Source organism: Alexandromys fortis, unplaced genomic scaffold (genome assembly GCF_014885135.2).
Source record: "Alexandromys fortis isolate MF-2015 unplaced genomic scaffold, M_Fortis_MF-2015_v1.1 scaffold_177, whole genome shotgun sequence".
Taxonomy (NCBI): Eukaryota; Metazoa; Chordata; class Mammalia; order Rodentia; family Cricetidae; genus Alexandromys; species Alexandromys fortis.
In genome coordinates, this window is record NW_026068056.1 from 2,717,951 (window position 1) to 2,734,326 (window position 16,376).

At 47.3% G+C, this 16,376-nt stretch overlaps 1 protein-coding gene across 1 annotated transcript in view; it reads right to left on the reverse strand.

Moving 5' to 3' along the window:
* The window catches only part of LOC126487242 (uncharacterized), a 20,361-nt gene extending 11,695 nt beyond the window's left edge, over window positions 1–8,666 (reverse strand). The window contains exons 1-5 of the mRNA XM_050119956.1: window positions 7,599–8,666; window positions 6,752–6,841; window positions 4,837–5,711; window positions 2,161–2,462; window positions 1,967–2,079 (exon numbers count right to left, since the gene is read on the reverse strand). Coding sequence (XP_049975913.1) covers window positions 1,967–2,079; window positions 2,161–2,462; window positions 4,837–5,711; window positions 6,752–6,794 — 1,333 coding nt within the window. The 5' untranslated portion in view covers window positions 6,795–6,841; window positions 7,599–8,666. The remainder of the gene's footprint in view (window positions 1–1,966; window positions 2,080–2,160; window positions 2,463–4,836; window positions 5,712–6,751; window positions 6,842–7,598) is intronic.
* Between the last annotated feature and the right edge of the window lie 7,710 nt (window positions 8,667–16,376).

The following is a 16,376-nucleotide window of genomic DNA, read 5'->3' on the forward strand; positions in this document are numbered from 1 at the left end:
CAAGCACTCGGGAGGCAGAGGCAGGCGGATCTCTGTGAGTTCGAGACCAGCCTGGTCTACAAGAGCTAGTTCCAGGACAGGCTCCAAAGCCACAGAGAAACCCTGTCTCGAAAAATCAAAAAAAAATTTTTTTTGCAGGTATTTTTGTTGTTTTTAAGAAAGATTTGTTTTGCCACAAATGGTGGTGACACATACCTTTATCCCAGCATTTGAGAGGCAGAGTGAAGCAGATCTGAGTTCAAGGCCAGCAAAGGCTACACAGAGAAACCTTGTCTTGAAAAATAAAAACAAACAAAAAATAAATAAAAGATACATAGTAAGAATAAATCTTTAAAAACATAGACTAAAAGCAAGCAGCCACCGCGTGCAATGAATGGGTAGAAATGGTTGCTGTTCTCCTGCAGCTGCACCACAACGTACTTCATGGATTCTAGGTTTTTCTTCTCCTAACCTTCTGTCTCATTCTCCCATTCTGGCCTTCACAGCAATTAGTATTATGATGTTTTTAAATATTTGAGTATTTGCATATGTATTTACATCCTTAGACAATTCTCAGTCCTGTTTTTTTGCATGTTAAACTTCAACATGAATGACCTTTTTGCAACATCTTATTTATTTTCTATTAATAGACATCAAACTGTTCTGAAATCATTTCTTTTTACAACAAAGAACACTGTAAGATAATCCCCATAGGCACCCCTTGGCACTTCTGTTGAACAGCTGGTTCATCTGGGGTGCACATTTTCTGCTAGCTGGATATGGCCATGTTTAACTCTTGAGTGGGTCGAGTTGCTCTTGCCTACCCAGTCTCCCAGGCGAACCCCAAATCTCCATGATGGTCACCGCATTTCTAGCGCTCTTAGGACTTAGGACTGGTCATCCACTGAATTCGGGGCATGGCAAGGCTTATGTGCTACTGATAGTGCTTCTGCTATTTCGTCTTTCACAATTTTATTTTGCAAAGAAAAAGGTTTTTCTTGGGCCTCTTCATAAAAACCCCATCCATTCTTTCCACATTTCCAGAATATCTTAAGGCATCTCCCTCTCCTCCCCTACCCCTTCTTTTCCTCTGTTCTGCTCTGCCTATTCACCTCTTTATTCCCCTTCTCCCTACCCCGCTCCTCTCCCCCTCCTTTCCTTGCACGCAGAGAAGAACATCCTTCTCTAGGCTCGTACTGTTCTTATCACTGTAAGCTGTACCCTGTTCTTAGGAAAATTCTTCCAGTCATAGAGCACCGTTTCTACTCATTGTCCGAGACTTGACTGTGAAGGACACAGTGTCAGTGGTGATGAAACTGAGCTTCCCCGCCATGACTTGCCCTGCAGACACTCATCGTATCCAGGCTTCTTGCATGCACATCTTTTTCTTGTTTTCCCTGTGCTGTTAGTGACAGGCCACCAGAATTTCTGTTAAAGTTACATGAGCTGCCCAGAGTCACACATTTGCCTTATAGCCAACCCTCCCCAAATAGTTCTTTTTGTCTGTGTCGTCACCATCCTCACACAGACAAACATGCAGGTGGCCTTCTAGGGGAGGACTGGGTCATGATGGAGGGAACATGGAGATTCCACCCTGGTCTGTAGAGCCTTAAGGCCCCATGCTGACCTCCTAGGGGTGAAGCCTGTCTGACCTGAGTGGGCTTTGAGGAGTCTGGGGAAGAGTTCGCCACCTGCTGGGGATCTTGGGAAAACCTGGGCGCTGGGAACATTTGTTCAGTTTTGTTAAACCGAAGGTTTCAGAAAGGCGCAGGCAATGGGGCGGAAAGTCCCAGCATCCCCATGGGTCTGGGGATGATGACATGGAAATTTCAGGGCCCTGCCCCACCATGTGCTGTCGCTGATGCTCACTTCACTGTCCAGGGGACCCAAAGTACCAGAGCTCACCTAAGGGCCCGCTAAAGAGGAGCAGAACAGGTCCCCGTTAGTCCTCCCTGCCCCCAAGTGGCTGCCAGAGCCTCCTCCTTACCCGGGCCAGCAGGGCTCAGCCTCCAGTCACCAGTGTGAGTCACTTGCCGGCAGGCAGAGGACCTGTGCCTGCTGGATGATGCTCTCACAGAAAGGCCACTTACAGAGCCATAACTCCAGAGTCAGGAAAAGAAGAAAAAACACAGCGACGCAGCATACGCTACTGCCCCGCAGGCTGTCCCCTAAAGTCGGGACCTTGAACGCTGACCTGAAATCCGCCAGAACACAGCAGAGCTGCCGTGGTAAATGGCCGCTTCCTGTGGAAAGCTGACAGGCCGCCCTGCCCTACTCATTTCCTCTTCAGAAAGGTCTGAGCAGACAAAGCACTGGGAGTCAGATGCTGGGCGGTGGGGGACAGCCCCGTCCCCCAGGTTCCAGAAAGCCCTCTTATGACTGGAAGTGCTGGGCCCCGGGTTCCCGTTAGCACCGAAGGTGAGCATCTGCTTGCCCCCAAGACCCTGGGCCCCACGTGACCACTTTGTCTTTAGACGGGTCCCCTAAACGGGGGCAGAAAAGCACTGCTGGTCCCAGAGGGCCTGGACAGCCCCCTCAAAGGGCATGAGACTGGGTGCTGACTGCCTCTTCTCTGCTGTGTGGAGCATTTCTTTACCTGACTGCACCTGTTAAGTACTGAACCTTGAGCATAAAACCCAGCTCTGGCTTGTGCAGGTGGTTCTCATCTCAGAATTCCCCCATGATGCTTTCTGTTGACAGGAAGTGTGCTTGGCTTTAGATTATGGATACTAGGATTTCAGGGGAGCTGAGGAGGAGACACACTAAGAGACTGCGGTGAGGTGGGGTGGTGGGGAGAGTTTAAAACCAGATAGATGCAGTCCTCTGCATCCATTTTCAAGAGAAGACATAACTCAAGCTGAGCATGATGGCTTTTTCTTATCATTGTTTGTCAGAGAGCTGAAGCAGGAGGATTGCCTTGAGTTAGAAGGCAGCCTAGGCCACGGAGTGAGACAGTCTAATAAGAAGCCATAGCTCTTCCTCCAGAGGATGTGATAGCCCCGTTATTAGTGTCACTGTCCTTTCTCCTAATTGGTAGTGACCAGCTGTGTCTTTAGCCGGAGGGAAATAAGCTCCCCACATCCTTCGGGCAAGAGGAAGGTCTGGGATGGGAGGAGAGGGCTTCAACCTAAGTTAGAGCCATGTCCCTGAGGAGCAGGGTCTGACCTTCTCCCATGTTTGCATTCCACCAGCTCCTTCTGCTCTTCACCTGGAGAGGAAAAAAGGATTTAAGGGGATAAACATCTCAAAGCAAAGGGGGATAGGAAGACAAAGGAGTCTAAGGACTTATGTTGTGTTTTTTTTTTTAAAGAAAGAGAGAGAAAGAGGAAAAGAAAGAAAGAAGGAAGAAAGGAAGGAAGGAAAAGAGAAAGACTTCTGAAGGATGGTTATGTTCCTGTTAGAGTTTTTTCCATTTTGATTTTTATTCACCCCTCAGCTTTTATATTTTCACACAGTTTCAACCTAGCAGACAGCACTGGAGTAAGTTCAGTTTGGTTTGTTAGGTCAGGGTGGGAGGTGGGAAGGAAATCAACAGACCCTGATCCCTCCTGGTTTGGTTTCTTAGGGCAGGGTGGGAAGTGGGGAGAAATGAACAGATCCTGATCCATCCTGGCAGGTTGTAACTCTTCAGACAAAGCCAGAATCTCCCAGAAACCTAACTGTCAAGAGTTCACACATTAACACCCCCCCCCAACTAGGAATTGAACGCAGAGCCCTGAGCTAGGAACACCCGACCCTCCTGCCTCTGCCTCCTGAGTGGCAGGCATGTGCCGTCAAGCCCATCGTGAAATAATTTATTTGTTTAAAGAAAAAAAAAATGAAAAAAAAATTTGATAGCTCCCAAACTCAATATCTATTTTCACAGAGAAACAAATTAAGCCCAAAGAAGCCACGTGCCTGTGTTCCCTAGAAAGCAGGCGGTGACCCTTCTGTCCTCGTGACTGTTAATTAGGGAGCCAGTTTCCAGACCCTGGCCGCCATCTTGTTAGCGATGTCCGTGGAAGGGAGGGCAGGGGGACCCTAAGAGCCTCAGCTGCTGGGCGACTTCAGGAAAACAACTTTTTAGACACAACAGGGCAGGTGCACACGTGATCACAGAGGCTGTGGCGGCATGCCCAACACCCGAGCAAGTGCAAGTCAGACATAAATGCCCCCTCCAACCAAGAAACTAGTCACAAATCATAACTCCTGGGGGAAGGAAAATGGAGTCTCTTCAATGCAGTGACACTGGGTATATCAGCCACACCCCAGGGCAGGCTCAGGAGTATTGGCCAACAAATCCAGCTTCGTGTTGCTGTTAAGACATAAAACAAACACACAAACAAAAAACCATGAAGTTCTGAGAGGAGGGAGATGGTGGGGACTTGGGGAAAGTGAGAGAATATGACCCAAATTTATTTATTTTATTTTATTTATTTATTAAAGATTTCTGTCTCTTCCCAGCCACCGCCTCCCATTTCCCTCCCCCTCCCCCAATTAAGTCCCCCCCTCGAAAGCCCAAAGAGCGGACCCAAATTTATTATATGAAATTACCAAAGAATAAGTTTAAAAAGAAAAGAAATGCTTGCTCTCTTTGTGTTGTGATTTTGTCCCCATTTACAAGCTACCAGGAGTATTTGTTGTTTTAAGAGAAGAATGACACACAGGGATGATGAAAAGGTCTAAAGGAAAACTTTAGTTAGACAAATTTTATTTTTTTTAAACTCTAGTAGTTAAAGTTGAGACTCATCACCTCCGAAGCCTTTGCAAAGCTGATACCGTGTTTCCCGCAGTACTGTGAGCTCTGAGCAGAGATCTAAGCATTCCTTTTTAAAAATATTTTCTTCCTAGTTAAAACATCTTCTAAGACCAGCATTATCTGCTGTTCTGGTCCCCAATGGGCTGAGGCGCCTTTCTGTAGACCAGCAGGTAGATCAGGAAGGCCACACCCAGGAAAATAGCCACGCCCCGTCTCCAGCTCTTCCTGTAAGATTTCTGCCAGTCCCACAGCCCAGTTAGCAGCCTGGTGCGCAGGGGCCTCTGCATGCGTCTTGCCACCATCTCTGCCACCTTGCTGACTTGGTCCTTGGGGTTAGAGCTCCACAGGGTCCTCACCAGATCATACACTTCATTGGAGTAGTACCCGCCCCCGTGCTCCCTCACCAGGCCAGCGACCAGGCCCAGCAGCTCCTCAGCTTGTGCCTCGCGCTCGCGGGCAGTGGTTCGGTTGTTTAGGGCGCACACGCGGCCCCCGCACTCAGCCACCAGCTCCCGCAGCGCGCGATTGTCTGTGCATCGCACATAATCCTGCAGAGACTCTCCTGCCAGGTCCTCCTTGCGAGTGAACACCACAACAGTCCGCGCCATCACTTTCTCCCCGAACACCCGCTTCACCCCGGCCAGCACCTGGCTGTCCTGAGTGGTGAAGCGACCCAGCTGGGTGACCAGCAGCAGCGCGTGCGGTCCGGGCGACGTCAGTAGGAAGCAGTGGGCTGTCTCCGAGCACGCAGGGTCGGTCTGTTTGACCTCAGAGCTGAATACATCCGGGGTGTCCACCACCTCAACATACCAGCCGGCCCATTTCCTGTTGGCCCAGGAGCAGGATCTGGTAACAGGCACAGCCCCCAGCTTGGATACGAAGCAGGTCCGGCCCAGGATGGTGTTACCAGTGGCACTCTTGCCGGTCCCGGTCCTACCTACCAGGATGAGCCTCAGTGGGGGCCCCCTTGGGATCTGTGAATACATCTCCAAGCCTGAGGACCAGATAGGGCAACACTGAGTCAGAGACATGGCTTTTCCCTGGGGCTCACCTATGTTCTAACCTTCAGCCCGAAAGGGAACGAACCGCAGTGCCTGCTCCCCTTGGAAGCTGGTGCTCCCATCTGCTCTGGGCTCTCAGAGCTCAGGCTCCTCCCGGTCTTTCCTCTCTGCCCTTGTATTCTCTGCACCTGTAGGTGCTCCCGCTGCCTTTCAGAAAGAGTCCATTATAACTCCTGGGTCTACCAGGATCTCTGGTCCTGCACACACAGGCTGACCTGATGCTGATTTGACCCTAATGTTCCCTCCACAGATGCTGGTCATCGAGCACAGGGGAGCCCCTCAGCCCCAGGTACAGGTTGGATGGCAGCCCACCAAGTACTTGTATAAGAGCAGGAAGTGCTCAGGCTAGGGCACACCTCTCCTACAGAAGAGGAGACCATGTGGGTCTTTCCTCGGGCTGTTAGAGAGGAGAGTTCACCTGCTTCCCTCTTTCTCCTCTCTTGTCTTAAGCTGGCTCCTTAAAGAGAAAGCCCCCCTTTAGATAATAGTTTGTTACATTTTATCTAAGGGGACACCATACCACTGTGTCCTGTGGAGGCTAAAGGTCAAGTTTCAGGACTCAGTTCCCTCCTTGCATCGGTTGGCTCAGGAGTTGAAGTCAACCCATCTGGATTGGCTGCTTGTGCCTTTACCCACAGTCATCTCCCCGACCCCCCCAAATACTAAATACGCAGTTAGCCCTCTATTCTAACACTGGAGACCTGGTGAGTGAGGCTCACTCTAGTCCTGGGTTTCCCATCCTCTGTGTCATTTTTTTGTGGAGACCAGAGTAGGTTTAGGATCCTCCTTCATGCTGTGGGAACCAGTGACAGGGTCAAAGCTGTGAGCTTCTCTCAGCAGGGGCAGGGGCAGAGACACAGTCAAATGGGTCCTGCTGTTTCATCCCAGGGGCTCCCAGATCTGAGGAAGCTCCACCCACTTCCTACCCTTAGCGCCCACACCAGCGGGGATGCATTGAGAGAAGGGCTGTTACCATAGGTGCTTTCCTCGTCTCTTGCCATCTTCCTTCCTCCCATGCTTCTCAGGACTCTCAGTCACGATTTCCTCATTCATGCGCTCCTTCCTGCAGACGGGCGAAACCAACCACAATGTCAGGCTAAGTCTAAAGAGCAGGGACACTGCAAAGCAAGGCTTCAGGGGCCAGGTGAGCAGAGACATGGTGGGTGCCTTTTGTCACCACAGGAAAATATGCTGTTCCTTCTCATCGAGAGCATCTGGATTTTTGAAGAATAGTTTCCGGGGGACCAGAAAGATGGTTGCAGTGCTAGCTTGATAACCTGAGCTTTCTCTCCTGAGCCAGTAAAGATGGATGGAAGAACCAGCTCCACGAAGTTGTCTTATGAGTTTCTGAGACCTTCTCTTTAGAAACTTCCCTTCTACCAAAGATGTTCTGACTGCACAGTTATTTGATACAGCCAAGCACGCTCTGGTCACGTGTGCCTGGTCCCAGGAGTCCCTAAGCACAAAGCACGGTGTCCCCTAAGTCTGCTGCTCCAGCCTCATTTCCAGTGAACAGGCCTCAGTATGTGACTGCACAGACCCCAGATTAAGACTCACCAGCCCTAGCTGGCTTTTCTCTGGCGAGAGCTCTGCTCCCACATTCTTGTCAGAGTGCTTATCTGCATTTCTCATCACCTCAGAATCTGTCTCTTTGTCTCCACTAGGGGTGATGGGTTTCCTCCCACACTCCCCCCTGTGGGCACCACACACGCACGGAAAAAGGAAGATAATAACTCAACACCCTCTCTCCCTAGAGGGGCTTTGGGACTAGGTTGGGTTAACACCTCTTCCGTCTCCCCAAAGCCTTTAGTAGAACTCACTGTGTGGTTCTGTGTCACCATTCTGGGTGCGGGAATCAGCAAATTCCACAAATGATGCAGAAAAGAAGAAGCAGCCACAAGACCGAGAGCAGCGAACAAGACTTCTGCAGGAGCTTGGAGACCTTGTCCTGGGGGAAATGAACCGTGTGCATGGACTCAGGGGAGGCCAGGACAGGCCCCCAGGACTCCCCGGAGCTCAGAGTGGAAGCCAAAGAGAAAAAAAAAAACAGTGAATGAAATCTTGGGTGACAAATGGCTTTAATTGTCTGGGAATACAAAGCAAGAACAGTTCTACATGTTTAAGAGAGCTCAGGAGTTATCTAGTTTCTTGTCTTGATGTTTTTAGAAAATATTTAGGTGTTCCCCTGGACATCGCATCTTTTGGCCCCATCCTTGGTGGTTCTGCTAGAACAAGTCGATCATTCCTCATAAGCTTAAACTACACCTAGCATTTGAAAATGAGCTATTTCTCCAACTCTTCACTATAGACATGAAAAAACTGTGAGGTCCCTATAGTTGGAGCGGGACAAACTTCAATCAGGAAGCAAAGGTTTAAGTGACAGGTGGGGACAGGGCTTGATGACCAAGTTCCATTCCTCTGAGGTGTGTTAGAGCCCCCTCCCCATGCACACGCATACAGGTGTGAGAATAAGAGACTTCAGAGGGGCGTAGACTTGGCACATCATGACTGGCCTTGAAGGCATGGTTTATAGAGACATAGAAGCATCTTCTGCATTTGTTGTATGTGCAGTTTGAGGAATGGTACCTTCTAAACCGCACTTTGCTCCTGAAATGGGATCTAGAATAGGTTTCTCTTACCGTATGAAAGAAGTTTGGGAAGAGACAAGATCTGCCCATCAAGAATCTGTGTACTCCTAAGACTTCCTCTGAACTTGCTAAGGTTGAAACCCAGACCACCCCTCAGGCGTCTGGACGCCCGCTCTTGCCTGCGCCGCATGCGCTAGCACGGTATGCTCCTGCGCAGTGCTTTGTAAAATGCCGGTGTGTAGACAGCAGACACTCTGGTCTCACAGCCCAGCCCCCTCTCCATCCTGCTCACAGGCTCAAGCTCACCTTTTTTGGTGACAGACTTTAAAGTCGCCCAGAGAAGCCCCAGAGAACTCCTGCCTTCCCTTCAGCCATGAGTAAAGAGGTCTTGGTCTCTCGGTGCCGAGGGCTGAGCAGAGAGGAAGTCACTGGGCAGCCTGGGTCCCAGAGATCAGGAAACCCAGAGAAAGGCCGGATGATGACGGCTTAAAGAGACAGAAACATTTGCCATGCAGCTGTGGTCTTGGCATTTCCCTATAGAATCAAGCACTGTGACCAAGGGGTGTCTGTGTCCAGCGGGGTCAGTAGCATCAAACACGCTGCCATAGCCAAGGAAGGGAAGGAAGATCTAGGACTCCGAGGTCTCACTCTGTCCTAGACTTGGTTACTGCTAATCTTCAGTTCTCTCTTGCTCTTTAAGGATTTCTCTTACATGAATTAGATTCCAGGTTGAGACAGGAGGATGACAGATCTAAGGGCATTCTAGGGTACTTAAGAACACCCCCCTACTCACCAGGTGTGGTGGCGCATGGCTTACTCCCAACACTTGGGAGGCAGAAGCAGGTGGGTATCTGTGATTTTGAGGTCAGCCTGGTCTACAAAGCAAGTTCCAGGTCAGCCAGGGCTACACAGAGAAACCATATCTCGAAAAACCAAACCAAACCAAACCAAAACAAAAGACCCTCATCTCAAAAATGACAAAACACCAAAGACTAGGGGTGTAACTCACTGATAGAGCATTTACCTAGAATACCCAAGGTCCTGGGTTCTATGCCCAGTACTTAAATAAACAAAAAAGAAAAATTTTAAAAATAGAATACCTAATATCACCGAGGCTGATATTGGCTATTAGTGATTAATTTTTAAACAGTGCATGCAGACTTCATTCATTCCTATTTCACTAAGTAAAGGCCTTTTTATCAGAGGTGTGAGTTATTTTTAAATCTGTTTTAATGGTTATTGGAATGATTACATTAATTTTTTTTCTTTTGATCTATTAGTATTGCAAACTATGTTGTTCCTATACATGTATTTGTGTATGTACCCTTGTGTGTGCATGTATGTGTGTGTGTGTGCGTGTGTGCATGTGTACAGGTGTGCATGCGTGTAAAGACTGGGTTCCAAGGCTTATGGGCTGTTGAGGTGGGAGACAGAGAGGTGGTGAAAGGAGCCACTAGGGAGTCGTCTTGGAATTTATGGCTGAGAAGGGAAGGAAAGAACAGGATTGGGCAAAGACAAGTTAGACTGAGACACAGTCACAACAAATGGTGACTCCACATGGCACTCTACAGTTTGCACCAATCTTGAAGCTGAAGAAGAGGGGAGGGATTTTATAACTCTATCAGCTGGTTATTAAATGTAAACCTCCCCTGGAGAAAACACTTAACCTAGAAGTGTCTCTCTTCAGCAGATGCAACCTCTGGGCATGGGCAATAGCCAGACACTGGAGACTACCAGCTGGCCGGTTGGAGGGAAAGCCAGTCTCTGGGCCGTTCCTATAGGTTGGGCATGCTGATATTTCTCTTGCTCCACCCTCTGAGCCTGTGTCTCAGCATAGCTTTAAAGATGTCCCGAACAAACGCAGACATGTCCAACTCTAGGAGACTGAGGCAGGAAGTATCGTGAGTTTAAGGGCAGCCTAGGCAGCCCTGCCTCCAAATAAAAACTAAAAAGGGGCCTGGGGATATAGCACAGTGGTGTAATGCTTACCTAACGTGTGAGGCCCTAGGTTCATCCTCACTAGAGGGGTGGGAACCTCCTCAAGGAACCATCTTCCTGGCCCACCCTCTCCACTCTTGCCCCTGTAACACCACACTTAGAAGGAACCTTGTCCCTGTGTCCTATAGCGTCTGGCCATGTGGCCATAGAAGTCGACACATACAAGAGAGAAGTGAGGAAGAAGGACCAGAGCACGGCTGAAACGAGTCAGCAGGGCCTGCTGCGCACTTCTGATTCACAACAGTTCATCTTATTCTTGTGCTGCAGAGCAATTCTGGGAAATGGTTCAGACCACAGACATATTAAGATACTATTGACAACCGTCTTGTGGTTTCTTGCGCAGCCCTTGTTTGTGAAGAATGTCTGCTTTATCGCGCATTCTGCGATGATAACAGTGTTCCCAGGGCTCGTGAGGACAGGAGACTATGCTCTACAGTTTAGCTCAGATGATTAACTATGCATTCATGTGGCCGGTAGCTACCGTTTGAGCAGCAGTTATATTTATTTTCAGTGCTGGGGATCGAACCCTGGGCCTAGCACATGCATGCTAGACAAGGGCTGTAGCATTAAACAAGTGTATTATTTGTTTAATAATAAACAAATTTATGTTTAATAATAAACAAATTAAATGTTTAATAATAAACAAATAATAAACAAATAAAATAATAAACAAATGCTGGGATGGGCAACTCAGTGAGATATTGTCTTAAAATGAAGGTCCTTTTTATTTGTGAGTTAGGGGCTGGAAAGATGGCTCATCAATTAAGAGCACTTGTTACTCTTGCAGACAAGTGGGTTCATTTCCCAGCACCCACATGATGGCTCAGATAATTTAAAACTATTCATAACTCAGTTCCAGGGGATCCAATGTCCTCTTCTTACCTCCACCCTCTCCTGCCCTCTGCCCTCTGTCCTCTTCTGACCTCTTCCCTCTCCTGACCTCTGACCTCCACCCTCTCCTGCCCTCTGCCCTCTTCTGACTGTTTCCATCTCCTGACCTCTGACCTCTGACCTCCACCCTATCCTGCCCCCTACCCTTTTCTGACTTCTATCCTCTCCTGCCCTCTGCCCTCTTCTGACCTCTTCCCTCTCCTGACCTCTGCCCTCTTCTGACCTCTTCCCTCTCCTGACCTCTGACCTCCATGGGCACCAGGCTTGCAAGTGGTGCACATATATACATGAAGACAAAACACTCAAACACATTTTAAAAAGTCTTTATTTGTGAGTTAATGTGATGTCATTCTTCATAAGAACTCACTCTCATATTGAATCTGTTTTCTGGATGCTTGCAGGTGTAGTAGAAAAGATGAAGGCATCTAAGCCATCGCCCACTGCAGGCAAACTTACGAGGTCAGTGCTCATCCGATGGAGATAAGTGGTGAACTCTTAGGCTGGCATTTCATTTCTTACACTTTATAGAAACCCTTGATGATTTCCTCACACTTTATAGAAACCCTTGATAATTTCCTCACACTTTATAGAAACCCTTGATAATTTCCTTACACTTTATAGAAACCCTTGATAATTTCCTTACACTTTATAGAAACCCTTGATAATTTCCTTACACTTTATAGAAATCCTTGTTAATTTCCTTATATTTTATAGAAACCCTTGATATATCAGTAGAGTTGCTTGAGACTGATTTAGAGAAGTTTGGATGGAAGTTTAGGGCTTTGCAAAGGCTGAGGGATGCCATGATGGCCTCCTTTCTTGAGACTACAATGTAGGTCTTCTCAGTCTGGAGTTTTGCTATGTAGCCTTATGTTGGAAGTGTTCTGTTCAGAACAAGGGGTCCTCTAGTGTGAACTGCGGTGTAGTGGGAATGGAGCAGATTTGGTGGGAGCCGTGGATGGGTCAGGGCTTCTGTCTGCAGGGCTTGCAGACAAGTCCTTAAAGGCACATGCGAGGTGGTGCCTCTTACAGTCCCATCTGAGCATGTTCAGAGCCCCTACTTCAGTGAGTGGGCATAGCAGAGCTGCTATGACGACGCAATGGGCTCCTAAAATGACATCTCCGTGCGTCTGTGAACTCAGGGCTCTCACAGAATCGGCCTTCCCTGTTATTAGCCCGGTAATGAACAGAGCTGACGAACGCTGCCTGTAGACTCCTCTGACTTTGCAATGCTCTGCTGGTCTTGGGGAAGCAAACTCACCAGGGGAGGAGTGCTGCCGCCTTGGGAAGGTGTGAAAGAGTCCACTCCTGTCTCCACAAGTGCACCTCGGTGCTGTGGAATAACCCTTCTGTATACATGAGTATGTATTACTCTCATTGGTTAATAAAGAACTGACTGGCTGATAGCCAGGTAGGAATTCTAGGTGAGACAACCAAACCAGGAGAATGATGGGAAGAAGGGTGGAGTCAGAGGAGACATCAGCCAGCCATGGAGGAAGCAGGGTGTGTAGAAAATGAGGTAACAAGTCATAAGTCACGTGGCAAAGCATAGATATGAAATATCTAATTTAATTTAAGTGCAGAGTTGGCTAGTAACAACCTTGAGCTATCAGCCAAGCATTTGTAATTTATATTAAGTGTCTGAATCAATTATCTGGGGAATGGCTGTCCATGATTTGGGAACTGGAGGGTGAGACAGAAACTCCACCTAGACCTCAGAGAACCTAGAAACAGGTGACAGCCACAGGCTCAAACATGTCCCCTTATTTAACTGTCTCTACTATCTGTGGTCGTTTGGACCACTCTAGCCTGAGCCCCAGCAGAACTCAGTTGTACATTCTGGGCTTTGCTAGAACTCCTGATACAGAAAACCATGAATGTAATAAAAGTATTGTGTGTCCTCAGATTTTAGAGTGACTTTCAATGGAGGAACAGGAGACGCAGTTGCCTAAATTGACTTCTTCAAGGAGAACCAGCTAACAACTGATGCAGGCTGACAAGTGTGGTAAGCATTGCTGCACTGCTTACAATAAAATCATTAGCAAAGTGCATCTCACTGCTCTTGCTGACGTTAGCTTCTCTCAAATCTCTGCTCACCATTTTATCTTTAACAATAGGTGAAATTTTCATTGTGATTTTTCATACAGATTGCTCAATGTGGAAGTAGTGATTCATTTCAATATAATCAGAACAATGTCTATTGATACTCATCCTTTGCATTTTCTGACAATTTCTCAGTTGCGCTGTGATTATTTTGATGTTGGTTTGTAGGGGTGCACTTTTGGCTCAAATGGTTTACAGCTTGTCTTGTCCTCTTGAATTTAGAAAACAAACTTCTAGGTTCTTCCACTGCTAGCTTATTATAACTAGTATCTAGAAGAATGTTAATAGTGGCTGTGACAGTGGCCTCCGTATCATCTTCCTAGTGTCCATGGCATGGCATCAATGTTTCTTAATAAACAAGATGGTGACTGTGGTTGATATGGAAAACTTTGCTACAGTAGGAGGGTAACGGGTTATCAGGGTTTTAGCCTCTTTAACTACTGTCTGGCAACTGAGGAGGTGGTCAGTCTGCACTACTTCATGGCTCTGGAATGCTTTAAGTTATATGGAAATATTTTCAAATATTGAATCTTGTTTGCCCCCATGAGACATCTCAATTGTTTAAGATTCTGCCAGATTCTGTTAGTTGTTAGTTTATTTAGTTCTTGGCAATGACATTAATAAGTGATCTTGTCTACTAGTATAGAGCAATTCTCTACTTTTTAAAAATTTAGTTTATTATTGCTTTGTGTTTGGTGTTTTGCCTGTAGGTTTGTGCTCCGCACACATACAGTACTCATGGAGGCCTGAAAAGGGCATCAGCTCCCCAGAACTCGAGTTATAAATGGTTGTGAGCTGCCATGTGGGTGCTAGGAATTGAATCCAGGTCCTTCACAAGAACATCAAGTGTTTTTAGCAGCTGAGCCATCTCTCCCATCCCCAGTTCCTCTCTCTTTGATCACCTTAGTTGCATCTGAACCTGTTTTAGGAAAGTATAGATTTCATTTCATGTCTAGATATCTCAACCGTGGTACTTTTCTGACCGTTCCTCCACCCTGGAGGGATTCTGTTGCCATCTTTTCAGAAAGTAAGACTTTCTTATCACGACCTCCCCCTCTGACTTTCTCGGTTAGTCGTACCATTGAAGAGACTTCACCATGGTGAATGTTATGGGGTGTGCTGGGAGTTACAGGGTCTCCACTGATGGTGGTGGCAGTGAAAACACTTCTAAGAAGAGATAATGTTGTTTGCAGTGAAGCTGAAGAATTAACAGTGAGTAGGGAAAGGGATTAGATGTGTTTCTAGGAAGAAACAGAGCATAGCCCAAGAGAAGTGGCAGCAAGACACTCTCAGGTCGTCAAAGAGTTGAAGGGCAGCAAGATCTACAGGCGGATGGCAGACATGGACAGGTCCTGACATTTTTCTTATAGAAAATAAAAAATCACCTCAGGGTTCGTCACGTCCCTTCCCCTCACTGTGCTTCACAGAAACTGGTTTCTGATTCTCTTACTGTGACCCTCCTCCACTTCTCGGCTTCTTCACCCACCTCTTCAGTGCATGCAAACAGGTGATTGTGGTCCAAGTGAGCAGAGGAGCCTTAGCTGAGACCTCTGAGGATGCTCAGGGACTTCTCGCTTGCTCTTTCCTCTGTTCAGAAGCTCATCAACAACCACCGCTTCCTCCCCAAACATGCTGTGGGAGCCCCTTCTGTTTTGACTTCTTGTCCTTCCTAAGTTCAACTACATTGTATGATGAACTCTATGGTTAGCCACATGTGAAAAGTAACTGTTTCCGGTTCGATGTGTGAAGAAAACCGTAAGATGGTAGCTACAGAGTCCTCATGTAGAAAAAGAAAACTGACTTTTTCTGTGTGAGCAGGGAGCAAAAATCCCAGCCACTTACTGGCCTCAAGTTCCTGAGTAAACATTTTCCATGAACAACGACAGACAAAGCAAAAATAAAGCTCGGGTAGGGACTGTGAGAAAACTCAAAGCAGCTGAGTAAAACGAAAGCAAACTGACCGAGGCTTCAGGGACTCAAGTCCCTAAATGGTGGGCATTGCTGGCCGTCCTGCTGAGATGACCCAGGGCCTGTTACTCTGGGATACACAGCACCATGCGAAGGGGATGGAGATCCGCACGCCTAACACTAAGAGCCTGGGCTTGCACACCACCTACTTAAGACGCAGGGCTCAAATAGAACTCTCCAAAATAAAAACGCTTGCGAGATAATTGTTTCTTTGGAAAGCGTGTAATTCTATTCTTGTGTTTCATCAATAATTACTGATGGCCTTGTTTTCATATTCTAATCAATCTTCACAAAGGACACAGAAACTGAGCAAATACTGAAAGAAAATTCTAGACACAACTGTGCCATCCCATCTGGAAGATCAAAACCCCGAATTCACAGAGCAGTGGGCACCTAACACCCTCTAGTCAAGTGGGATGTGGTATTCACTCGAGCATTGACCCTCAGGCATGAGGTCCAGGGCAGTTTCTCACAGCAAGTGTGGGGAGATGCTTTCTCCTCTCTCCTTATCCTTGTAAACCAACCCCAAACTATTCTGTGTGTCAGTAACTCATTTCCTGTGGGGTCAGAAGCTTTATAAAGTTCAGATTGGCCAACTCCGGGTGAGTGAGTCCGGAGAGACACAGAAGAAAGCATGGAGATGATCCCTAGGGGAGACAGTGATGTGTGGTGGTCATAGTGCTTAAGAATTTCATTCTGGGGGCTGGGGAGATGGCTCAGCGGTTAAGAGCATTGCCTGCTCTTCCAAAGGTCCTGAGTTCAATTCCCAGCAACCACATGGTGGCTCACAACCATCGGTAATGAGGTCTGGTGCCCTCTTCTGGCTTTCAGGCATATATGCAGACAGAATATTGTATACATAAAAATAAATAAATTAAAAAAAAAAGAATTTGATTCTGAAATCCAGAACAAATGTGTCTGTACTGTCCTAACACAATAGATTCTCCTTCAGCAATAAAATCAGAATTATGAACTGATAAAGGACTATGTTTTGGCTTTTCTGTTAGTGTGATAAACATCTCACAGAAGCAACTTAAAGGAGTGGTGTTT